The sequence below is a fragment of the Podarcis erhardii genome, assembly GCF_964252035.2.
Source record: "Podarcis erhardii genome assembly, chromosome: 13".
In the NCBI taxonomy this organism is placed as follows: Eukaryota; Metazoa; Chordata; class Lepidosauria; order Squamata; family Lacertidae; genus Podarcis; species Podarcis erhardii.
Window position 1 is genome coordinate 50,452,662 of NC_138502.1, and position 25,069 is coordinate 50,477,730.

At 42.4% G+C, this 25,069-nt stretch overlaps 1 protein-coding gene across 3 annotated transcripts; it reads left to right on the forward strand.

Annotated features, from left to right (window-relative positions):
* The first annotated feature begins 3,572 nt into the window (after positions 1-3,572).
* Positions 3,573-21,439, forward strand: EXOC3 (exocyst complex component 3). Of its 3 annotated transcripts, none has more exons than XM_081836284.1 (13): positions 3,573-3,706; positions 8,037-8,228; positions 8,856-9,075; positions 9,586-10,267; positions 10,932-11,049; positions 11,367-11,492; positions 12,111-12,211; positions 13,471-13,581; positions 14,928-15,078; positions 15,339-15,461; positions 17,291-17,452; positions 18,291-18,418; positions 20,947-21,439. In XM_081836284.1, the coding sequence occupies exons 2-13, from the start codon at positions 8,085-8,087 to the stop codon at positions 21,116-21,118; spliced, it is 2,238 nt and encodes a 745-aa protein (XP_081692410.1). In that variant the 5' UTR covers positions 3,573-3,706; positions 8,037-8,084; the 3' UTR covers positions 21,119-21,439. The 3 variants fall into 3 exon arrangements, with proteins under 3 accessions (XP_081692410.1, XP_081692412.1, XP_081692411.1); XM_081836286.1 differs by having other exon boundaries at positions 3,602-3,706; positions 8,072-8,228; XM_081836285.1 differs by having other exon boundaries at positions 3,605-3,627.
* Positions 21,440-25,069: the final 3,630 nt, after the last annotated feature.

Genomic DNA, 25,069 nt, shown 5'->3' on the forward strand with positions numbered 1-25,069 from the left:
TTTAATCAACTTGGTTGAGTTTTCCTCCTAACACTAGAAGTCAGGAACACCCAATGAAGCTGAATTTATAGGCCATTTAGGCTAAACTAGTTGAAGCGCAGGAGATCCAAGATCTTTCATAACAGATTTTTTTTAAAAAATGTTAAACATAGCCAGGGGCATAGCCTGGGTTGGTGGTGCCCACGGAGGAGATTAAGAGTCTCATCCTCTACCAACTGAGCTATCCCTCAACCTATCCACCCTTGCTCCACAGCCGCTTCAGATTAACTCTCCCTCCCCACTGCTGCAGCCCCAATCTAAATCACCCCCACACCTGCTTTTAACCAAAGAAAAATAGTTGAGATGATCAAGCCATGGATCTTCCAACATTTACTTTAGCAAGATCATAGAACCCTAGTGTTGAAAGGGGGTAATCTAATCCAACCCCCTGCAATGCTGGAATCTCAAGTAGATCATATCTGACAGATGGCCATCCAACCTGATTAAAAACCTCCAAGGAACTGGAGGTTTAAGTCCAGTTCATAAATCAATAAAATTTAAAGCTTTTCCTGGACTGAACCACTTTGGACTGTTGGAAGGGGAACAGTGTTTGAATGTTCTCCTATAGAAAAATTAACTGCATGTAGACCATTACCATGCTATGGAAGAAGTTTTAACAAAGCCATTTCCTTAATGTGTTGCTTTTATATGTACAGTAAATGTGTGTGTGTGTGAGAGAGAGAGAGAGACAGATAGAGAACCTGAAGGACCCAACAAAACACAAACGTACACCTGTGGCCTTAAAGTTTCCTCATTTGACTGTATTGACAATGATCCCATGGCTCTCATGATTACTCATATTTTTCAAATGCTGAGCACCAGGCATCTGAATGTACAGTCACACCTAGATATCAGCCCAAATCTCCAGCAAGTAAAGCCAAGGTTTACACAGAACTATGCTGATTTATACAAGTTGATTTTTCCAAGCTGTAGAAAAATGTCACCAAACAAGAATTTCTACTTAATGTCCGGTCACACAGATACAATGCACTCAATGGAAATAATTCAGCTTCCATAGCAATATGTAGGCACATGGTGCCACCTAATGAAGGCCGGCGCATACAAATGGGGCAGACAGCAGAATCCACAGGTGCAGCAGATCCCAAAGTCGATCTTTATTTCCCCCTTCTTGTTCCTGATGCTGATCTTCACTCACCCCTTCTTCCCTGGCAGGGAGCATGGTGCCATTTTGTGGTTCCCTGAGGTGCCAAAATGAATTGGGCTGGCCCTGCATCTAATACTACGTATGCTTATCACAGCGGTGTTTACTCCCAGGTATACGTGCATAGAATTGTAATCTTAAGATGCCGGTTAATTCAATAAGGATAATTTTATGTAGGATATTAACAATAAATGAGGGAGCCACTGCTTTTTAAAATATACCTGAGAACAGCAGACCAAAAACTATTCTTGGTATTGGTCGCCTTTACAACGCTCATCACAGTCCTTGTTCCTGTGTTATCTCATCTTGCTGGATGGAGCAATAAATGTACAATCAAATAAATAACTCATCACAGGCCTCCTTTATCAATACTCATTTATTTATTTACATTTATATATACTGCCCATCATGCGAGCATAACCTAATAGCAAACACAACACACAGCCCGCCACCGCTCTTCCATGTATGTTTTAAAGCAAATATTTTCCAATATCATAAATCAACGTGTCAGGATGAGGAGGGCTCTTCACCCGTTCCCTGTTCCCAAGCCTGCTCTTCTCTGCATCCACTTGCGCCCTGGCACTTGCGCCCATTCCTAGAACATGACTGATCCTTCTCTGAGGGCGGTTTTCTCTTCCCCTTTTCTTTTTTTCGGCCTGAAGCTCCGAAGCCCCGAGGAGAGAGCTGGGCTGCCTTCGCCCGTCGCAGCTGCGCTGGGCCTTAAAATCATAGAATCATAGAATCACAGAGTTGGAAGAGACCCCAAGGGCCATCGAGTCCAACCCCCTGCCAAGCAGGAAACACCATCAGAGCACTCCTGACATATGGTTGTCAAGCCTCTGCTTAAAGACCTCCAAAGAAGGAGACTCCACCACACTCCTTGGCAGCAAATTCCACTGTCAAACAGCTCTGACTGTCAGGAAGTTCTTCCTAATGTTTAGGTGGAATCTTCTTTCTTGTAGTTTGGAACCATTGCTCCATGTCCGCTTCTCTGGAGCAGCAGAAAACAACCTTTCTCCCTCCTCTATGTGGCATCCTTTTATATATTTGAACATGGCTATCATATCACCCCTTAACCTCCTCTTCTCCAGGCTAAACATGCCCAGCTCCCTTAGCCGTTCCTCATAAGGCATCGTTTCCAGGCCTTTGACCATTTTGATTGCCCTCCTCTGGACACGTTCCAGTTTGTCAGTGTCCTTCTTGAACTGTGGTGCCCAGAACTGGACACAGTACTCCAGGTGAGGCCTTAAATCTCTTTTAACTCCAGGCGGATTGGCTCGCCTCCAGGCTGCGCGCTGGAAACACGGCGCTGCTGCCATGTTCTAGACCACGAAGCAGTGATGCCCTCAAGGGCCCGTTGGCAGCGAGGCTTGGCGAATGCGAGGCTCGGCGCTGCCTGTTGCCACGACCTGCCAAGCGACCTATTAGGGCGACGTGGGTTTATTGGTTTAATTTCATTTCTTTCTACAGAGTCAGGGTGTTTTACTGGGACCAACGAGCATTCCTTTCCTTGAAGTGAAGCTCGGCTCGGAGCCTTGCAGGTGGCAGCACTTGCTGCTTACTGCCCCAAAGGAATCAGGGTGGAGCAAATTTATTCTTATTTTGGGCGCCTCATTCCACCCCCGCCACGCCTTTCTCTTTTTTTAACTGACACCTGAAAGAAGGAAGGCGGGGCCAACGGCTGAAAAAAGAAGCCTTTTTTTTTTATATATTTTTTTAAAAAAATAATATTTTTTTTAATGAGAGATGGGAAAATCGTGGAACGAAATCTTCATGACCCTAGGGGAAACGTTTTAAGAGAATAAGTTCAAATATATTTGTTTTAATGAGAAATAAGATTAAATAAAGTAAAAATGGATGGACAATTGGTGAAAGAGAGAATGAAAAATTATAGTATACTAAGATGGATTATTAGGATAAAAACAAAGATTTTTGCTGAAAGTATTTGCTGAAAGTATTTGCTGAAAGACCTATCTGAACTAGAATACAAAGAGGGGAAGTGTGAGGAGGTCAAGGAAATAAGTTAAAGAAAGAAAAATATGTAAAGGTTTGACTTGTTTCTTTTTCTTTTTGATTGTATGTATTTTTATTTTTTATTTTTTTATCTGTTTTTGCTTTTTTACTTTTTCTTGGATGTATTGCTTTGTCTTCTTTTTTTGTCTCTCTTTGTAACCTTTAAAATTTGAATAAATATTATTTTTTAAAAAAATGAAAAAAGAAGCCTTTAGCAACGGTCGCGGTTAACCTTGTGCGCACGCGCAGTTCGCAGGGGCCCCGCGAGCCGGCCGACACTGCGCACGCGTGTTGCGCGCCTTAGTCCTGTCGGGGGCGGGGCTTATATAGTGTTGATGCAATGTGGCGCAGGCGCACTTCAAGCCTGTCTGTCAGAAGCTTCCGGGAAGATAGAAGCAGCTGCATCTGCCCAGGTGAGAGGGACGTGCTCGCCCGCCCGCCCGCCTCCGGTCCTGAGGAAGAGGAAGGCGCAGCTCCTCTCGGGAATAACTGGTAGGTGGGCTAGTTTCGAGTTCCGGCGTTTTGCGGGGAACGGACGGCTGCTATTATTATTATTAAGAATTCCTTAGTCTTGCCCACGCCAACCCCAAGCGCCTCGCAAACCAACCAAACAGACCAACAGTATATACAGTATATACTATTGCAGCCAAGTGGGTGGAGGGGGTGGGAGAAAATGCATTTAAAATAATCATACTTCAAACCAAACAAACAGACTAAAAAACCCCCCAACGCATAGGTAAATTAAAACCAAGTGGGAGAAGAAAGAAAACGCATTTGAAATAATTGTGCCAATGTAAATTATGCCCATATACTTTCTTGGTGGAAAAAATAAATGCAAATTTGGAATCCAGATAAAAGATGGACTGATAACTTGAAGCTGCACTGTTCAGTGAAACTCCATACAATTGTCTGGTTTTGTTCTATAGAAGAAAGCATAAACAAAGCAAGCTGATACAAGTATATATCCTCATATATCTAGGGTTGTAACAGTCTGGGTGGGAAAACACCTTACATGCATGCAGCAGGTGAATAATTTTTAGGCAATTCTATTCCAGGTTTGTCAAAGGGGGGTGGTTCCCCCCTTGGTGGTGTGTATGTGTTTTGTCTCTTAGCTGCTAGATAATGTAGGGAAGCAAGCAGCACTGACACTTTGCAACTCCCTGCAAAGGAGGCTCATCACAGCTATCTGCCAATCACCCATTCCCACCACCCTTCTGAGTAATACCCCTCCCCACCTTCTCACTATATAGAAGGGTCTGGGGACTTCTGTTTCAGTGTATCTGAAGAAGTGTGCATGCACACGAAAGCTCATACCAAGAACTAACTTAGTTGGTCTTTAAGGTGCTACTGGAAGGAATTTTTTTATTGCAGTTCTTTTTTAGACAAGCCTTACTCAGATGTTTATAAAGTTTGTATGAGCGTTATTGGGGTTTTCACTTTTTGGTATGTTTTCTCAATAATGGTTGTGAATTTTTAAAGCGATTTTATTTTTCTCTTTTTTGTAGAAGATTTTTCTACAATCAAGCAGTATATAATTTTAAATAAAATGAATACCAATATTTTACAATGTAGGGCTTTATTATATGTAGGTAAAGGGACGCGGGTGGCGCTGTGGGTTAAACCACAGAGCCTAGGACTTGCTGATCAGAAGGTTGGCGGTTTGAATCCCCGCGACGGGGTGAGCACCTGTTGCTCGGTCCCTGCTCCTGCCAACCTAGCAGTTTGAAAGCACGTCAAAGTGCAAGTAGATAAATAGGTACTACTCTGCCGGGAAGGTAAATGGCGTTTCCGTGCGCTGCGCTGGTTCGCCAGAAGCGGCTTAGTCATGCTGGCCACATGACCCGGAAGCTGTACACCGACTCCCTCGGCCAATAAAGAAAGATGAGCACCGCAACCCCAGAGTTGGCCATGACTGGACCTAATGGTCAGGGGTCCCTTTACCTTTACCTAAAAGTTGAAAAAAATTTAAAGGACCGCTGGACGGTTAAGTCCAGCCAAAGGCAACTATGGGCACTCATCTAGTTTTAGGCCGAGGGAGTTGGTGTTTGTCCACAGACAACTTTCTAGGTCATGTGGCCAGCATGACTAAACCATTTCTGGCACAATGAGCACTGAGAGAAACCAAAGCATACGGAAATGCTGTTTACTTTCCCGCTGCAGCAGTACCTATTTATCTACTTGCACTGGTGTGCTTTCTGTCCGGACACTGAGGTCCAGCGCTGAGGGCCTTCTGGCGGTTCCCTCGCTGCGAGAAGCCAAGTTACAGGGAACCAAGCAGAGGGCCTTCTTGGTAGTGGCACCCGCCCTGTGGAACGCCCTCCCACCAGATGTCAAAGAGAAAAACAACTACCAGACTTTTAGAAGACATCTGAAGGCAGCCCTGTTTAGGGAAGCTTTTAATGTTTGACAGACTGTTGTATTTTAATATTTAATATTTTGTTGGAAGCCGCCCAGAGTGGCTGGGGAAACCCAGCCAGATGGGTGGGGTGTAAATAAATTATTATTATTCAAACTGCTAGGTTGGCAGGAGCTGGGGCAGAGCAATGGGAGCTCACCCCTTTGTGCAGATTTGAACCACCGACCTTCTGATCGGCAAAATAAAGTGACTCAGTGGTTTACACCACAGCTCCACCTGCAACCATACTATCATATATAGGACATGCATAGTTACTAATGACTTACCACTTTTTTAAAAAAGGAAGCTGTGTGTAACACCCACAGGAGAAAAAGAGGTTTTACTTTGCTGCCTGTGGTGCTGTATGCGTGCTCACAGCAAAATGGTCTACACACTACATGATGCTATCCAATTTCTACACAGAAGTAGTAAATCCATATATGAAACGCTTCATGTGGGAAGCAGGCTGCAGTCAATTTCTGCTGTCTGCTTTATTCCCCTGTTGTCTGCGTAGTATGTCCTCTCCTGCGGGGAAAACCCAAGATACAATGAAGGTAGTGTATCTTTGGTGAAAACAGGCACAACAGTCTGAGAGTAGTGGGGCCATTCTGGATTGAATGTAGTATATTTATGTTGTAGACCTGAGCTCTGGAAAAAAACACTCCTGCAAGTTTGAACAAGCCATGCAGGTTTAAGTGCATTTCATAGAGCATGAGAGAGGAATGAGCAGTACATGGTGTGGGGAGAATTTGGCTATGCAGAAAAGTATTAATTACCTTCTCTACCTACCATGGCTTCACCAGTTCATCTTTTAGGAGTGAAATGTTGCACATGCTAACATTTTTATAATGTTTATAAAATGTATGATAGGCTTCATGTGAAAGAAAAAAGGTGTATAGTTCATCTGAAGCATGGGTGGGCAGCTGATGCCTTCGCTGGGTGTTTATTTGCTGGCATGCGCACCTGTCATTTCAGTTGTGAAGCTGGGAAGAAGCTAGGCTTATTCCTCCTTGCCCCAACTGCAGATGTGCTGTGTTGTCTGTCTTTTTTCATACTACACAAAGATTTTGAAGCATTTTAATATTGCTTATTACCCCCATTTTTAGTATTATAATAACAAGACATCAAACTGCTGAAATCCCATACAGTAAAATTATTTTGTATGCTAGAAAGAAATATATTACTATTAAATATATTATTACATCAGAACAACAGGAATGCAGGTACTGCCACTTTTGAAGCATTTGAAATCATTACAGCCTGATTTTATGTAGAGTCAAATGTGCTTAAGCTTGTAAATTTCAGTATGTTAAGCATTAGTTTGCTTTCTTACTCTTTTGACTTTCCCTCCATTCTGATGTCCTTCCAAGTTGTTTTGTGGTCATCAATCCTCCTTGCCCCCTGAATTGGGCTTTTCCCCTCCCCTCCTCACGAGCTTTCATGCATGCTGTGCTGAGAGTCCTGCTGCCCTGTGCAGGCTCTGTCTCTGGCAGTGGCTGTTTGCTATTGTGTGAGTGTAGACACACACATACCCCAGCCCTGGCTGGACTGCACTTCCCAGGATGCTGAGCAGTGTGTGCTTGCAGCAGGGAATGCTGGGAATTGTAGTCCAGCAGAATCTGATGGCCACGTTGGGGAGTTCCAAAGTTATCAATCAGGAAACCCACAGTGAATGGATACTCAACCTCACATGGCTTATCTGATATCAGAAAAAAAATTCTGTCAGTATGAGCCTGTGAAGATGAAGAAGTAGGTATAAAATGGAGCAATTAAATTGCCTGTCTCTTTCACTGTTGTGTTGCAAGCATTTACCGTATTTTTTGCCCTATAGGACGCACTTTTTCCCCTCCAAAAATGAAGGGGAAATGTGGGTGCGTCCTATGGGGCAAATACAGGCTTTCGCTGAAGCCTGGAGAGCGAGAGGCTCTCGCTCTCCAGGCTTCAGGAAGCTCTGCGCAACCCTCCGGGCTCCGGAAGGTCGTGCAGAGCTGCCTGCCCTCCCGGGGTCCGCGCAGCTCTGCGCGACCCTCCGGAACCCAGCGCTAAGCCGCGCCGGGTTCCGGAGGGTCACGCAGAGCTGCCTGCATTCTGAAGCCTTGGGCTTCGCACAGCTGTCCACAAGCCTGGGGAGAGCGGCTCGGCTCCCTAGGCTTGTGGATAGCAGGCTGTTCTGGGGTCGGGGGAAGCTCGGGCTTCCCCCGCGCCAGCCCCATGCCTGGGGGGGAAATAATTTTTTTTCTTTATTCCCCCCCCCAAAAAAAACTAGGTGCGTCCTATAGGGCGAAAAATACGGTACTGTGCAGCTGTCAAGGTTCATGTGTTCTTATTTGCTTAACTTGTCTTTGTCACTGGCAACTGTGTTGGGTCCTTTGCTTTTTATAAAAGATGTGTAAAGTCTCTAAATATTTAATTGCCCTGTTTCTTTAGTGTCCCTTAATATAGAAACACATCTTCCTTTTAAGACTTTGCTCCACGATGGAGGAGACTGGCCGAGAGGCAGTTGCAACAGCTGTGCAGAGAGTTGCCGGGATGCTGCAGCGGCCAGATCAGCTGGATAAAGTGGAACAATATCGCCGGAGGGAAGCGCGGAAGAAGGCTTCAGTGGAAGCTAGACTGAAGGTATGAAACCTCAGTCCTAACCCTGTATTGCAGCTGAGGATGTAATAGTCTAGGTTATCTTTGTAAAGTCTTTATGTGTAGAACTATAGTGCTAGAACTATAGTGCCCCCTCTTTTCCCCTTCACTGTGCTGATCTTAATTTCTGAAGTGAGGAACATCTGATTTACCATTGGAGGAAAGCAACACTCCTGTGGCACTTAATGACTTAACCACACAATCCTATAATGTCTACTCAGAAGTAAGTCCCACTGAGTTCCACAGAGCTTACTCGCAGGTTATTGGGTACAATAAAGGATTGCAGCTAAAGAAGTGTATTGAGGCCTAATGTTTCATCAACCAGAGCCCACTTCATCAGATGCTTTGGGGCTCTAGTTCTTGATACCTTATCTTCCAAATATATTATTCTTTAAGATTTCACAGGTCCTTTTTTGTTTTTGGAATAGCAAACGAACCAAAACTACCACTATGGAATTTGGTATTCCCCCACTCCCTTCTCTACTTCTAACTATTTTAAAATTAGTTCATTCACGTTGGCTCCCTTGTATGTCACTATCTGTGTTTCCTTCATCCCACAACAGATAGGTTCTTAACTAATGTAGTAATTTAATTTTAAGTTTTTCTTTTCAGGCAGCAATCCAGTCACAGCTAGATGGCGTCCGAACTGGCTTAAGCCAACTGCACAATGCACTGAATGATGTAAAAGATATTCAGCGTTCTTTGATTGATGTCAATAAAGACTGGCGGCAAAGTATAAACACCATAGAAAGCCTCAAGGATGTTAAAGATGCTGTAGTTCAGCACAGCCAATTAGCAGCTGCTGTAGAGAACCTCAAAAATATCTTCTCAGGTATGAGTCTACAGTGAGTGGCCTCACTCTGTGGGTAGAATAGAAATGTAATGCTATAGTGGCATTTTCAGAGGTACCATTAAAATCTGCTTGAACCTACCATTTTTCATGCAGCTATGGACGTGGGTGGCGCTGTGGGTTAAACCACAGAGCCTAGGATTTGCCGATCAGAAGGTCAGCAGTTCGAATCCCCGCCACGGGGTGAGCTCCCGTTGCTCGGTCCCTGCTCCTGCCAACCTAGCAGTTCGAAAGCACGTCAAAGTGCAAGTAGATAAATAGGTACCGCTCTGGCGGGAAGGTAAACGGCGTTTCCGTGTGCTGCTCTGGTTCACCAAAAGCAGCTTAGTCATGCTGGCCACATGACCCGGAAGCTGTACGCCGGCTCCCTCGGCCAATAAAGCGAGAGGAGCGCCGCAACCCCAGAGTCGGTCACGACTGGACCTTTATAGTTCTGAAACCAGGTTTGTGTGACATAATGTGATTACATTTCTTTCTGATTTTGCTTTTCAGTGCCAGAGATAGTACAGGAGACACAAGACTTGATTGATCAGGGGGAATTACTGCAAGCCCACCGAAAGCTAATGGACTTGGAGTGCTCGCGAGATGATCTGATGTATGAACAATATCGTATGGACAGCAAGAACACCCGTGATATGAACCTCATTGACAACTATTTTGGAGATATGCAAAAACTTTCTGAAGAGCTGGCCAAGCAACTCTGGATGGTCATTCAGAGGTCTCTAGTCACTGTCCGCCGAGATCCCACCTTGCTGGTTTCAGTTGTCAGAATAATTGAGAGGGAAGAGAAAATAGACAGACGCATGCTAGACAGGAAAAAGCAAACTGGATTTATCCCCCCTGGCAGACCTAAAAAATGGAAGGAGAAGATGTTCAATGTATTGGATCGAACAGTCACCACCAGGATTGAAGGCACTCAAGCAGACACCCGGGAATCTGACAAAATGTGGCTTGTCCGTCATCTGGAAATAATTCGCAAATATGTCCTTGATGATCTGCTGGTGGCTAAGAACCTTTTGGATCAATGTTTCCCCCCACACTATGAAATTTTCAAAAGATTACTAAGCATGTACCATCAGGCACTGTCTTTACGCATGCAGGACCTGGCTTCTGAAGATCTGGAAGCAAATGAAATTGTTAGCCTTTTGACATGGGTTTTAAATACTTACAAAAGGTAAGGGTGCTGTCTTTTGGGTGTAGTAGCAAGTAAAGATAAATGAAAGAACACATGGTTTTAGATAGATGCATACAGAGGTGGAAAGGTGGATTATATTTGTATATACTGCTGAGCCACAAGCTATTATTATACATTAAGCCTTTTTATAGCAGGATGAAACTCTGGTCCATATAGCCCAATACTAATCAATCAATTAATTACAATGAGCAGATCAAAAGTACGCCAGAATAACTGAGCAAAACAGATTCAAAAGTGAAACATGAAAACGATTATGTTGAGCTACAGTAATCCTTAGTTAGTTCCTGAAGATGGTCCTTCCAGTTTCAGATGAGTTCTCTTCTTCTTACCGACACTGACAGAAATTTCGGGTTTTATCTTCTATCTGATATTTAATATAAAATTGAACTGGCTTTTCCAGTAGTTAGGTCAGTGAATGTGCTGCCCAATTCCAGCATAAAATTTATAAAACAGAAGGACATGTTCTATAGATTCTACTCCTTGATTATTACCCATGAGGAAAGAGAGTTGCCAGAATCTTGCCAGAATAAAAACTTTGCAGCGACATGAAGATTTCTATGTTAGGCATCTAACTGGGGGGCGGGGGGGATAATAATAATTTATTGCAGTTGCACATGGATTCTGTCTGTTCTCTCCAATTCAGCATAGAGATGATGGGAAATCCAGAACTTGCACCAGAGGTGGATGTGAATACCCTGCAGCCATTGCTTTCTCAGGAAGTGGTGGATGAGCTTCTTAGCACATATATGTCAACTCTTACAGTAAGCAATAACAGTAATTTTGATCACTCCTTCATATGGGGTTGGAATATTCGTTATTCTTCCTTGGCTGTTCTCTCACCCCAGCCCTGCACCATTCAGATTTTACCATGCATGTTTGCAAATCCGTTGTACAACTTGCAATTTGTGTCCTTGGCAAACAATCTTCATTCCACTAGAAACTTACCTAATATGGGTTGAGTGGCGGCAGGCAAAACTGAGTTCTGCTTCATGGGCTTTAGTGAAGTGCATGGGCCATTTTAATTTAGTATCCAGATTCAATATATTTGCCTTTCTTTTGAATTTTAATCTTCCTGTAGTCCAACATCATTGGCTGGCTACGAAAAGCACTGGAGACAGATAAAAAAGACTGGCTAAAAGAAAATGAGCCAGAAGCAGATCAAGATGGATACTATCAGACTACACTCCCTGCTATTGTGTTCCAGGTATAAGCAATTGGCTTCAGTATACTGATTGGGGCAGGAGGAAGGGGCAAAGCTCTGAAAATGGAGAAATGAATAAAATGATTGATGAGTGCATGCTATTCTGCTTTGTGTTTGTTTTGTAGATTAAATTTATTTCAGTTGGCCACTTAAAGCTGCAATCCTATGCACACTTTACAATGAGCAAGCCCCATTGAACACAGTGGAAGTTACTTCTGGGTAAACATTAAACAAGTGCGGTTGAAATATTATTAAAACCTGTAATTTGGCACTTAATTATTTAAAGGCATGGACTCCCTTCCCAGGGTGCACCACTACATTTGGTCACATTGGACTTGTACATTTTGGATCTGCTCTGCCACCACATAAACTCTAGTGTAGCAACAAAAGTGTAGGGCTATGGCTGACATCTATGTGGCATCTTCAAAATGCCCATGACAAGTTAATAGATGTGCTCGTTGTACAGTGCCATGACTGGGGCTTGGGGCAAAATGTGTTGTTCTATGGGCATAAGTTCATAGAATTTGCCTCATGGCTTCAGTCTGCAAAAGGAGCAGGGTTACTAGCAGGCTGCTGCATTCTTATTAACTGCAATATTGCCTTATTGGTTTGTGTTTTTAGATGTTTGAACAGAATCTTCAAGTAGCTACACAGATAAGTGAAGATTTGAAAATAAAGGTACTCTATTTGTGCCTTCAACAAATGAGTTCATTCCTCAGCAGGTAAAATTAAATGTTAGCTTTCAGTCACTGTTTCTCTATTACTTAGGAGGGATGTTTTCTCTGCACATATACTACCTAGCAACTAGAACCCCCTGCCTGTTGTCCCCCTCAGCTACGCTGTTCCTTAAAAGTAAGACATGAGGAAAGTAGTGTTTAGCTTCCTGCTCCCCCTTGTGACCAAAAATGAAAGCTTTGTACCATTCCTATGTGCTTTGGTCACAGGGTGCTTCCTGATACAAATTATTTAGCAGCACACGGTCATTGAGCAGCTCACAGCTCATGCTAAGAGTTTCCCAGAGAGGAACTCACAACTGCTTTGCTGCTCCCTTGTCCTTTTTACGGCTACAACATGCTGAGCCTGGCTAAGCTTTGGTTTAGCATGATGTCTGAACCAGGGCATCAAGCAGGTAAACTCCCCCATTAAGCACAAGCTGCAACCAAGGCTCAGACAACACACTGAGCCAAACCTTGACTGACTTCAGTGCAGAACAGAAGCAAAGAGAACCAGGAAAGAGCAAAGCAGCTGTGAGCTGCTTTCCAGGAGCACTAATGAAGTCTTGCTAAGCAATGGTTAGACCTGGTATGATGTGCAAAGCAGCCCTTGGTGTCTCTAAACCAAATTTTAAAGTGCTGATGATGACACTAAAGGCCCAAATGGTTTAAGACCAGATTATTTGATGGACTGCACGCACCCATATTGGCCTGTCCAGACCTAAAAGATTAGCTTCAGAAGCTCTGCTACTCTGCCTGACTTCAAGATCTATCAGGTTACTTTTTTTTTTTTTTTACTTCATTCCAAATTAGCAGGCACTAGAGATAGGGGCCTTTTTGTAGTGGGTCCAGTTCTGTGGAATTCCACACTAGAGATATAGATAGATAGATAGATAGATAGATAGATAGATAGATAGATATATGGGGGGGCCTCTAATAGTTTTTAAACCTGTTTTTAAAATAGACCTTAAGGCATTTTTATTTCAGTCCAGTTTAATTAAGATGGTGTGTGCTTGGCGCTCTTATTTTTATCAGCTGCCGTATTGGTGTAATTGTTTTATATATTTGTTAAATGGTTGCTGTATGCTTTGTTTTATGTGAGCTGCCTTGGGCAATTTTCCCCCTTGAAAGGCTGTATACAAATATTGAAATAAACAAATACTTGGTGGTTCATTGTACTTGGTGGCGGTACTCCCCTTCTGCAGGCCAGGAGCTCAATTGTTTCTCTTTTTCCATTCTTGGGTTTTGCCCCATTCTCCCTTGCACAGGTACAAAGAGGAAGCAAATTTATATAAAGAAGAGCATCTAAGAAATCGTCAGTACCATCTGTGCTATGTTCAGTACATGGTTGCCATCATCAACAATTGCCAGACCTTTAAGTAAGTTCTGCGCTGAGGTTGCGCTATGATTTGTGTGGCAAATGCAGTTTTGCTGCTTTAAAAAAGAGACATACTATTTCTATTTGAGGACAGCTCTTGAAGATGTAGTGTGCATGTTTCAGTGAGGTAGATCTTGAATAGGAAAGATCCAACTATTAGCTGGTCTACATGATAAAAATAAAACTCTTCCCGGGTCCCTGAAGTTTGCAGCTCTTTATTCAGATCTTTGCAGTTTTAGTTTTGTTTTCTTTATGCAGAAAGATTAAAGTATAAATGAATAAACTTATTTGGCTCTTTATACACTAAAAAAGGGATAGCCTGTCTGAAGCATGGTGGCAGGTTATGACTAGATGGTTGAGCCGGCATCTGATTCACTGTTACTTACATCTGCCATGCAAACTGTAAAGCTGGAAGGAAGTTGGGCCTGTGCCATATAAGAAGAACGTACTCTATATCTTATTTTATGGGGGTGCTCCATAGTTAGGGCAAGTAGCAAAAACAACATCCCACCACTATAACCTTGAAAAAAATGTAGTTTATAAAAATGGCAGTTGTTGAGCTAATAATTTGAAACTTGGCATGGATGATCTTATCGGATGAGGTCTACAACTAGGCCAAATTTCCAATCCAATAAAAAAAGATTCCATAGGAGCAGCAAGGGTTAAGGATGCTGCTCCTTTATAGCTGAGAAGAGATAAGAAAACACTCTGATAAGAGTGGAAGCTTTAAGGATGACAAGCAAAATGAGAGAATGGAGGTTTGACAGGAACATTTTGTTAAAGTTTTTTTTAAAAAAGTTGCTGCTCTGGCTGGCTGTCCTTTCTTCGCTCTCCTAATAATCAACTCCTTCCCCCATTTTAAAATATTTTATTTCATGGGTTCCAGTGAAGTTTTGTTTAAAGTGAAGGGTTCAGTCATAGCAAAAGTTCTGAGAAGCACTGCTCTAGAATGGACTTCATATACCTTCAAATTGCAGGGGAAGGATTGCTGGTGGTAGGCAAAGACATCTGCCCACTGTTACTTGTTTTCTTGGTAAGGAGCCATCAGTCAGTGTCCAAGGAATCTTGAGGTTCCATGTAACACATTTTGGAAACCACTAGCCTAAGCCAGTTATTGGTTCTCCAAACGTGTATGTCACTCAAGGTGTGTTTGCACAGTCATTTTTCTCAATTGGTAATATCGGGCAAGAGGAACTATTATTAATTCCCAAGCAATTGTATTTAAGTTATCAGGACTTTGTTGTAGCCTCTTATGACATCACAACATGTTACCTTAACTGATTGGTTGAACTGGCTCTTGTATGCACCCTATTGGGATGCTGAAGGATCTTGTCTTGTTTGTCAAAGGGAATCTATCATCAGTTTGAAAAAGAAATACTTAACTCCTGTGATGGAAGAGCTTATGACAAGCAGTCATGCATGCATTGATGCAGTTCTGGATGATGTCGCCAAGGAAGGATGTGCAAGCCTGCTTGATGAAGTCTTCATGGATTTAGAGGTTAACTTTTATTTCATTTGGCATCCTCTTTTTAAAATTGTTGAATAGTATCTGTGTCTATCTAGAGTAGCAAACAGACAGAAATGCCCAGATGTGGCTGCTGAGATCCATCTTTGCAGCTACTTAATAGGTAAAACATTAACACATTCAAGTTTTCTAGAACAGCGCTGGGATGTGCAATGATAGATCTAAAGTTGAAGGATGTTGTCCAAAAGTGATTTGATCTAATTTTCCCTTTGTTTGCACCACTTTTCTTTTAGCCGCATCTCAGTGAACTGATGACAAGGAAATGGCTGGCAGGATCCAATGCAGTAGATACAATTTGTGTAACGGTGGAGGATTATTTCAATGATTTTGCAAGAATAAAGAAGCCCTGTAAGAAGGTACAGAATTTGCAAAGTTTTATCTAAGATGGGTACTTAAATAGTGTAGCCTAATGGGGTGAAATACTGCTTTGCCATTCCTGAGCATTTATTATTATTTTGACTTTGAATTCAGTTACAGTAAAGTAATAAAAAGCAAGATACTATGAAAAATACCTTAATAACCTGTTTCTGTAGTAATGTAAGATCTCTTGTCTGTAAATGAGCAGGATATGCAAAGTTAATTCCTATGATCCATTCCACTCATGCTATTCAGATTTATTTTCCTCTTTAACAAGTACTACCTGTACAAACTGAAATACCTTACAGAACAAACAAATGTTTTTGGCAGTTTCAAAGTTCTGAAACTCCAATGAATTTTCCTCCTGAAATTTGCATTCTTCAATGAGTTTCTCTTTCTGAGAACTATTGCAAAGTAGCTGACTGGTCTGGTTTGTGTGAGATATTAATGATCCATTTGACCACATACACAGCCTCCTATCCCTGACATTTAGAAGACATCTGAAGGCAGCCCTGTTTAGGGAAGCTTTTAATGTTTAATAGGTTATTGTATTTTAATATTCTGTTGGAAGCCGCCCAGAGTGGCTGCGGAAACCCAGCCAGATGGGCGGGGTGTAAATAATAAATTATTATAAATTATTATAATTAGCTGTAGTTCCCCAGTTTAGAAAACTGGCAAACCATGGTTACCAGCTTTGGAAGAAGCCTGGATTTTGTTACAGATCTGGGAGGACCAACCCCCCCCCCATCTAAACCCTAGAAATTAATAAATGGTAGGATTTTGATTATTTGGGATTCAAAGGGAAAAATAAAAGCTGCAGAGAAATTCCTGAGCTAGCCTATGCAAAATGACCTGCCCAAGCTAGGACCCTTAAGAAACAATACAGGGCCATTGAGAGCCCTTGAGGTGACAGGAAAAGTGCTTTTTAGCAAGGTGTGCTGGGAAGAAGAAGAATGGGGAGAAGAAAGATAAGAGATCCATCTTGGATAGGCTGGCTGCAGGCATGCTTGGGAGAGATGCTTTTGACTCCAGTGCAAGCCCTGCTTGAGTTGACCATGCTGTAAGATATTTACTTACTTACTTACTTACTTACGTACGTACTAACATCAGTTTACTCATCTCTTCCTCTTCTCTTTTGCTTCTACTCCCACCCACTCCTGGCACGCTGCCTTCCTGAGCAGTTGCCCATGAGGGAATGCAGCCCTCAAGGTGAGAGAAATTTCTCATCCCTGCTCTCAGACTAGTCCATACCCACTGAACAGTTTCTCCCCATTACTAGTCTACATAGCTGTCATCTGGAAATAAACATGCTCACCAATTTATCTGCCACAGATTTTGGGGTCAGTCCAGATGAAACTAACAGCAAGCTCCATCCCCTAATAGGTGTTACTAATATGATACGATACGATATCTTTATTGTCATTGTCCCTTGAGGAACAATGAAATTGAAAAACTACATAAAAACTACATAAAACTACCACAAAACTACATAAAACTACATAAAACTACATAAAACTACATAAAACATTCAAAAACCCCTTAAAAACTCTAAAACCCCATTTTAAAATACACTATACTACAGAGACCCCTTATGCTGCGTTTAGAACCAGAATTGCATTAGCGTAGAAACTGTTTTTCAGGCGGCGAGTCCTGGCCTTTATAACCCTATACCTTCCAGAAGGCAGAAGCTGAAAGAGATTAGTGTTAATTCAGTGTTAATTTCTTACTACTCAAATGAGTGTAGCGCAGAAATGAAATACTTGTTCCTCTTATAGACTAACATAACACGTACTGGTTGCCAGTTGTATAATTTGATTGTTTCTTTCAGAAAATGACTATTGAGTGCCATCGTAGAGTTGTTGTAGAGTACATCAAGGCTATTATGTTAAAGCGCATTACTTTCAAGAATGCAGAAGAAAGAAGAGAAGGTGCTGAAAGAATGATCAGAGAAGCAGAACAGTTCAGATTTCTGTTCAAGAAACTTACTGCTGTAAGTATAAGAAAACCACAATGTCAAAAGAATATTTTTTTAGAAATAATTATAAATTAGCATACCCACAACCTATTCTAAAATTAGTGCATTAATCCATCTGCTTTGAAACTGCAATGTTAAGCAGCATATTAATTGTTGAAATAAATAAATATTTATAATCTCCACTTATATTAGGAGTGAGGAACTTCTGGCCCACAAGCCAAACTTAGTCTGCCAGGCCTCTCTATTTGACCTGTTAGGGCAAGTCACGCCCATTTGCCTTTCTGGGCCATCATATCTTATCTCCAGTTCAATTGTGTCTCTTAGTGCACACCCAGGAAATTCAGAGACAACTCGAATGGAGAACAGAAGAGCGTCAGTTAACCAGCCACTCAGTGGAAATAGATAAATGAATCGGCCTCTATCTCTCTCAAAAAAGAAGGACTCAAAAATTGACTGAACACTAAGTATATAGTGAGAATATGATAGCCCATCTACTTCAAACAACATATTTGTTTAGAAATTATTGTGACATAAGTAAAATATACTAGTCATACAATAATTCTGCATGTGCAGGATTGCTGAAATGTTTTTAGAGTGGTTTTGATGAAAATGTCAAGTTGAATAAACACTGTAGCCACAGTCCAGCACAGTTAGACACACTTACTCTTACCGTAAATGAGCAACATGTTACCAGGTGCTAGAATGTGGCCTACATTTTTAAACAATAAAAACAGAAACATGACAAGGTGTTGCTGCTACTCTGCCAGTTTGTTCTCATGTTCTGCCTTGCATATTAAAGGTAATTTGAGATTAGATGTCCGAAAATGATTATCCATTTTATACTGTTCAATAGGGGTCTGGAGAGGAAACAGCAGGACTTTGTGACGTCATTGAAGCTATTGCAGAAGTATTTAAGTTGACAGATCCATCACTACTTTACCTAGAAGTCTCAACTTTAGTTAGCAAACACCCAGATATCAGGTAATACTAGTAATTTCTAAAGTTTGTAACAATGCTTTCTTCCATTCAAGGTCATAAATAAAAATTATTATTATTATTATTATTATTATTATTATTATTAGGCTTGACAAAAACTGTTGAAATGTAGTTTTATGTCAATCCCTTGATTCCACAATTTAAAGTTACATATGCAAGAAAGGTAAGCATACAAAGTCAGTATCTGAACACATACAATTACAAGAATATGTTCTTTTTAGTGCTATTTGGAGTAGGCTTTAGCAAATAGGTGTCTTGAGGGAACACTGCACATTATGAAGAAAATGCAGAGCCCACAGCATCTAATGTGGGGAGGGATTTGCAGGGTAGTTGTTGGGATGGGCGGGCAACATTTTATCCTTCCTCTGCTTACTGATTTTCTTCTGCAAATGCCCCTCCCCTGTCACTTAATCTCCTAGACTGAACACCAAAAGCAACAACAAGCCTGGCTGGGGGTTGTGGGCAAGCAACTTCCTTAGCAGTTATTTGAATCAAGTTGAGCATCCTCACCCTTGCAATTCTCCTCCACAAGTGCCCTCCTCCATCTCTCCATTCAGATTCTTGGCAAATGTGCGTTTAGGAATGTGCCCTCAGTCCTAAAACCCTATAGAACCAGATGAGATTGGATTAGTGGAGCAACCATAGTTCTTTGTGACTTTAAGGCCGTGGTTCCCAATGTGGGGCACATGGCCCACAGGGGGGCAATTTGATTTTTTGGGGGAGGGATTAAGAATGAGTTAGACCAAGTTAATTGCCTTTTAGGCTTCCTCCATGTGAATAGGAGTTCACTTTTTGAATAATAAGAATTATATGTCATGGGGGTGGGGGGTGGGGGGTGGGGGGTGGGCAGCATCAGGATAATCCAGAATGCAGCAGCTAGATTGGTGACTGAGAGCGGCTGCCAAGACCACATAACACCGGTCTTGAAAGACCTGCATTGGCTCCCAATACGTTCCTGAGCACAATTCAAAGTGTTGGTGCTGACCTTTGAAGCCCTAAACAGCCTTGGCCCAGTATACCTGAAGGAGTGTCTCCACCCCCATCGTTCTGCCCGGACACTGAGTTCCAGCGCTGAGGGCCTTCTGGCAGTTCCCTGAGAAGCAAAGTTACATATAAGCAGAACACATAAGTAAACCAGGAGCTTCACTCCTGCATGATTCAAAAATAGTTTCTCAAATCATCACATGCTACTAAAGAATGCATAGCCCCACTATGTTTACCTGCAAGCAATTTAAATTACAATAAAATTGCTTTCCAAACATAAATGTGACAGTCAGCTCCTAAGCACTGAAGCAAAACCCATCTATAATGCAGCTGTGCTCCTCTGGAGAAGCACATGGTCCCTCTGCTACATCTGTCCCACCCAGCTGTGAAAAGGTAAAAAGGTAAAGGACCCCTGACAATTAAGTCCAGTCACGAACGACACTGCGGTTGCGGCGCTCATCTCTCTTTACTGGGCAAGGGAACCGATGTTTGTCCGCAGTTTTTCCGGGTCATGTGGCCAGCATGACTAAGCTGCTTCTGGCGAAACCAGAGCAGTGCACGGAAATGCCATTTACCTTCCCGTCGGAGCGGTATCTATTTATCTACTTGCACTTTGATGTGCTTTCGAACTGCTAGGTAGGCAGGAGCAGGGACCAAGCAACGGGAGCTCACCCTGTCACGGGGATTCGAACTGCTGACCTTCTGGTCGGCAAGCGACTGTGGTTTAGACCATAGCACCACCCATGTAACAAGGCAGTGGGAGGGAAACTATAAGTCACAGAAACGTCTTTAAACAGATTAATATAGAAATGTAATTACAACATAAAGATGGAAAGCAAGGAACCAAGTGTGCCTGAGCAGATATGCTGAGTAGACAGTGGTCATCGTGATGGCTTGTGGACCCATATTGTACAATGTATGCCTTGAATATGGTTTGTGGAAGGATTCCCATAAAAAAGATAATTGGGAAAATTGGCCTGTAAGCACTCTAAAGTTTAGAGTGTCTAGAAGATAAGTTGGTATTCAGGTGTTTAGTGTAGAATTTCTACTCTGTGAATTCCCTGTTGCCAATATTATTCCCGTGAATGGCTTTTGTACTGCAAATAATAACATCCTCAAGGTCCCAGGCCTCAGAGAGGTTAGGCTGGCCTCAACTAGAGCCAGGGCCTTCTCGGCTGCGGCTCCAATCTGGTGGAACGCTCTGTCACAAGAGACTAGGGCCCTGCGGGACCTGACATCTTTCCGCAGGGCCTGCAAGACAGAGTTGTTCCACCAGGCCTTTGGTCAGGGCGCAGCCTGACTCCCTCCTCTGGCAACCTGCACAGAATATTGCTTAATCGGTTGCCACTAATTTGATTTTAATTTTTATAATGAATATTTTGAATGTGTGATTATTTGATTATTTGATTATTTGATTATTGTTAGCCGCCCTGAGCCCGGCTTCGGCTGGGGAGGGCGGGATATAAATAAAATTTATTATTATTATTATTATTATTATTGTACTAATGTTGTTCTTCTTTCATTGGTAGGGATGATCATATTGCAGCTTTACTGACAATGCGAGGAGATGCCAGCAGAGAGATGAAGCAGACCATAATTGAAACTCTGGACAAAGGCCCAACCATGCCAAATCCAAACTATGTGCCCATTTTTAAAGAAATTACAGTTCCAACATTAACTGTGCCAAAGCTTCTTAAGTAATAGCAACATATTTCGGCTTGGATCACTTTGGTGTAGTGTTGATATACTGTAGCCTAATCTGGCTTTGCACTTAGAAAACACATGGGAATTTCATGCTGGACTTTTAGTTTTTGTGTCTGATGTTAGCTTAGTCACTTGAAGAGTATGCTGTATTCTGATGGCCAGAATGCTTTAAATTGATGTCTTTGCCATCAGTTGTTTTGACAAACTCTGTCTTGAACTTTTTGTGTGTACTCTGATGACTAACTGAATAGGTTTTAGAAAATGTATTAGGGATGGATTTATGCTTTATTCATGAAAAAATGAAAACTTGAAGTTGTTGAGGTACATTGGTTATTGTTCCCCCACCCTGATTTAACAGACTTATTGGATTTGAAAGCAGATGTGTATAAAGGATTGCTAAATGTTCGATGCCATTTGCATTGGGAATGGAGACTGTTCAGAGCTTCCCTCTTCCTTCAGGAACCTTTAACACAAACTTTATACATGCTCTCCACTTATTTTCAGTATTGCATGTCATTTCACAACACAAAATTTTCTAGGTGGCTTACACTGAAAAATACTGTCAGCATAAAATAAATAATTAAAGCATGAAATTAAAAAAACACGTCATACTAAACCACCAAGATTCAAATAAAGATTTCATAATTTGTTTAATAAGCATGAGTAAACAGGAGGGTCTATACTTGGTGCCCCCAAACAAAACACATAGGAGCTGCCTGTCACCAAATCAGACTGTCATTGATCCAGAAATTTTGCTAGTGGCTCAAGAACCATCAGTGGCATTCTATGCCTGGTACATCACCTGCAACACAACCTGAATAGAGAGCCTCACTACGTTTACCCATGCTCTGGTAACCTCCAGATTATACTGGTTCACAAGTGAGGACTGACTTTTGAAGACTGTCCGGAAACTGCAGTTAGTACAAAACAAAGGAATGAAGAGACAGAGCTGTGTGTCGTACTGTTGACTATCAAATTTCCAGGTGACGGCTCACATTAATTTCATATACAGTTATACCTTGGGCTGCGTGTTTTCAGGTTACGGACTGCGCTGAGCCCAGAAGTACCGGAACGGGTTTCAGCGCTCGCGTGGGCGCAGAAACACAAAATGATGTCGCGCATTTGCAGAAGCGCCGAATCACGTCACGTGCATTCGCAGACGTGGTGCTGCGAGTTGCAAATGTGCCTCCTGCACGGATCACGTTCACAACCCGAGGTATGACTGTAGATTTTAAATAGCATATGAGATAGAATGGCCCATTGTAGGACCCCACAGCTCAAACCCCAGAGTCAATCAACTGTCCACAGTAGTTTCTGGTAATTATGCTGCAGGTAAGAGCAGAACCACTGTAATACAGTGACTCCTCGAGACATTGCAGGACACCATGGTCGCTCTCAGGAGCGACCATACTGTGTTAACCATAAAGAGTGGGTCTTATGATAGCAAAATAAATAGTTGCTTCCAATCCGGGGGCGGGGAATACCCTTATGGAGCACTTAATTCACCACTGGAGGGGGATAACAAGAAGGAAAGATGGATTTGACTCTGTGCTCTCAGGTTATTAACAATAGTGCAGTAATCTCCCTTTTGTCCCCAGTCACAGCAGCCACTATGAAGAAATAATCTTAATTCTTTAGAGTCTATATGAGCTGAATCTGTATTGTAAAAGAGTTCCCATGTTTTTGATGTCATGTGGATGACTGAATACAAGACTTATAATCTGTACATGTATTTATCTTGGAAGTCAACACTTTGTTTGGTAATCGTTTTTACTTTTTTCCATAAACTTTGTAATGGGAGGAAAACGAGGGACCACACCACTTCCAATTTCACGACAAGATGGCATAACACCCTCCCTGATGGGGCATTAGAACTCTCTAGACTCACCCACTCAACCCTGCTCCTTTTTCACTAGCCACGATAGTCAGGGATCAAGGGAGATGTAGGAACCCTGTCCATGTTCTTGGGCTCCAGCAACTTACATGCATCCACATAGGCTCAAACTAGGGACCTCCAATGGGGTTGTACTACTGTAGTTGTGAAACGTTTTGTAAGTTACCATAAGCTGCCCTGGAAATCTTGAATTATAGAAACAGAGAACTTTTTAAAAACAGCTTTTCAGACCCCATTCATTTTCCAACTCAACAGCATTGAAACTTGTGAGTGTTTACATTTATAATATATTTTTTATTAAGAATAACAATACAAATAATAGAAATTGGTCACCAGACACAAAGCAAAATACAGTTACTGTACTATGTATGTAAGAAAGGAAATTGTAGTAGCAGGTTAAGTTAAATACAAACAGATGTATGAGTACTTCCAAGTGGCAGTGAATGAAAGAAACACAAACCAATCAGCATCAAAAGTGTCCCTGCCTGAAACTCCAGCTAGCCCCCTGCCAACCTGTGTCTACAATACTGAGCTGGATGGACTTGGCATAAGGCTGCTTAGATGGCTATGAATTGAGAAGGATATAAACTGCACAGGCTTCACAGCTGCCTGCCCTGCTGCTCTGAGTGCAGATGCATCTCCTCACTGCCCAGTCGCAGTTGTGCTAAAATGCTAAATAAGAACAGCCTGCTGGATCAGGCCAGTGGCCCATCTAGTCCAGCGCCCTGTTCCCACAGTGGCCAACCAAATGCCTGTGAGAAACCAGCAAGCAGAACCTGAGCACAAGAGCAACACACTCTGTGTGTGGTTTATAGCAACGTATTCAGAAGCATTGGTGCCTCCGAATGCGGTGGAAGAGCCCTTTCTTCCTCCATGAATTTCTGTGGTCGTCTTTTAAAGGCATCCAAGCCGTGGCCATCACTGCCTCCTGAGGGAGGGAGTTCCACAGTTTATGCGATGCAAGAGGAAGTCATTCTTTTATCTGCCCCGAATCTTCTCACTTTCAGCTGCACTGCATGTCCCCAAGTTATGAAAGAGGAATGCTTTCCTCCGTGCTTCCGCCATGCCGCACATCATTTCATAAACCTTTCTCATGCCGCCACCTCTCACTCGCTTTTTCGATAAACTAAGCTGGACCATAAAGAAGGCTGATCGCCAAAGAATTGATGCCTTTGAATTATGGTGCTGGAGGAGACGCTTGAGAGTCCCATGGGCTGCAAGAAGATCAAACCTCTCCATTCTGAAGGAAATCAGCCCTGAGTGCTCACTGGAAGGACAGATCGTGAAGCTGAGGCTCCAATACTTTGGCCACCTCAGGAGAAGAGAAGACTCCCTAGAAAAGACCCTGATGTTGAGAAAGATGGAGGGCACAAGGAGAAGGGGACGACAGAGGATGAGATGGTTGGACAGTGTTCTCGAAGCTACCAGCATGAGTTTGACCCAACTGCGGGAGGCAGTGGAAGACAGGAGTGCCTGGCATGCTCTGGTCCAGGGGGTCACAAAGAATTGGACATGACTAAATGACAAAACAACAACAAGAAGAAGCCCAAAACTCCCAGCCTTCCCTGGAGAGGAAGTCTCTCCATCTCGCCTTGATCACTTCAGTGGGACAACCAACTTTTTATAAAAGAACAGAAATGGTTTATTGAACATTTACAAATAAACTGTAAACAGGTAAGAACATCGGCAGGATTATTGTAATAACCTGCAGTTTTATAAGAGTATACAGTCATTCTTTGGATTAAAGTTGCTTCAGGTTGTGCTCCGCGGCGACCCAGAAATAACGGAATGCATTACTTCCAGGTTTTGCTGCTTGTGCATGCACAGACACTCAAAATGATGTCATGCACATGCGCAGACGTGGCGAACTGCGACCCGTGCAGGCGCAGACGCGGGTTGTGTTCTGCTCAGGATGTGAACGGGGCTCTGGAACGGATCCCGTTCGCATCCAGAGGTACCACTGTATATTTAAAGTAGATGAATAGATGAATAAAATAAGTTAATTTGGAATACGCAGAAAATATAAAAAATAAATTTAAGGAACTGCAGAAAGA

What these genes read in the sequence shown, in the direction of transcription:
- EXOC3 (XM_081836284.1), top strand. Translation starts at nt 8,085, where the DNA reads ATGGAGGAGACTGGCCGAGAGGCAGTTGCAACAGCTGTGCAGAGAGTT. An exon ending in CCTCAAAAATATCTTCTCAG is followed by an intron (nt 9,076 to 9,585) that starts GTATGAGTCTAC and finishes TTTGCTTTTCAG; the next exon opens with TGCCAGAGATAGTACAGGAG. An exon ending in GTTTTAAATACTTACAAAAG is followed by an intron (nt 10,268 to 10,931) that starts GTAAGGGTGCTG and finishes TCTCCAATTCAG; the next exon opens with CATAGAGATGATGGGAAATC.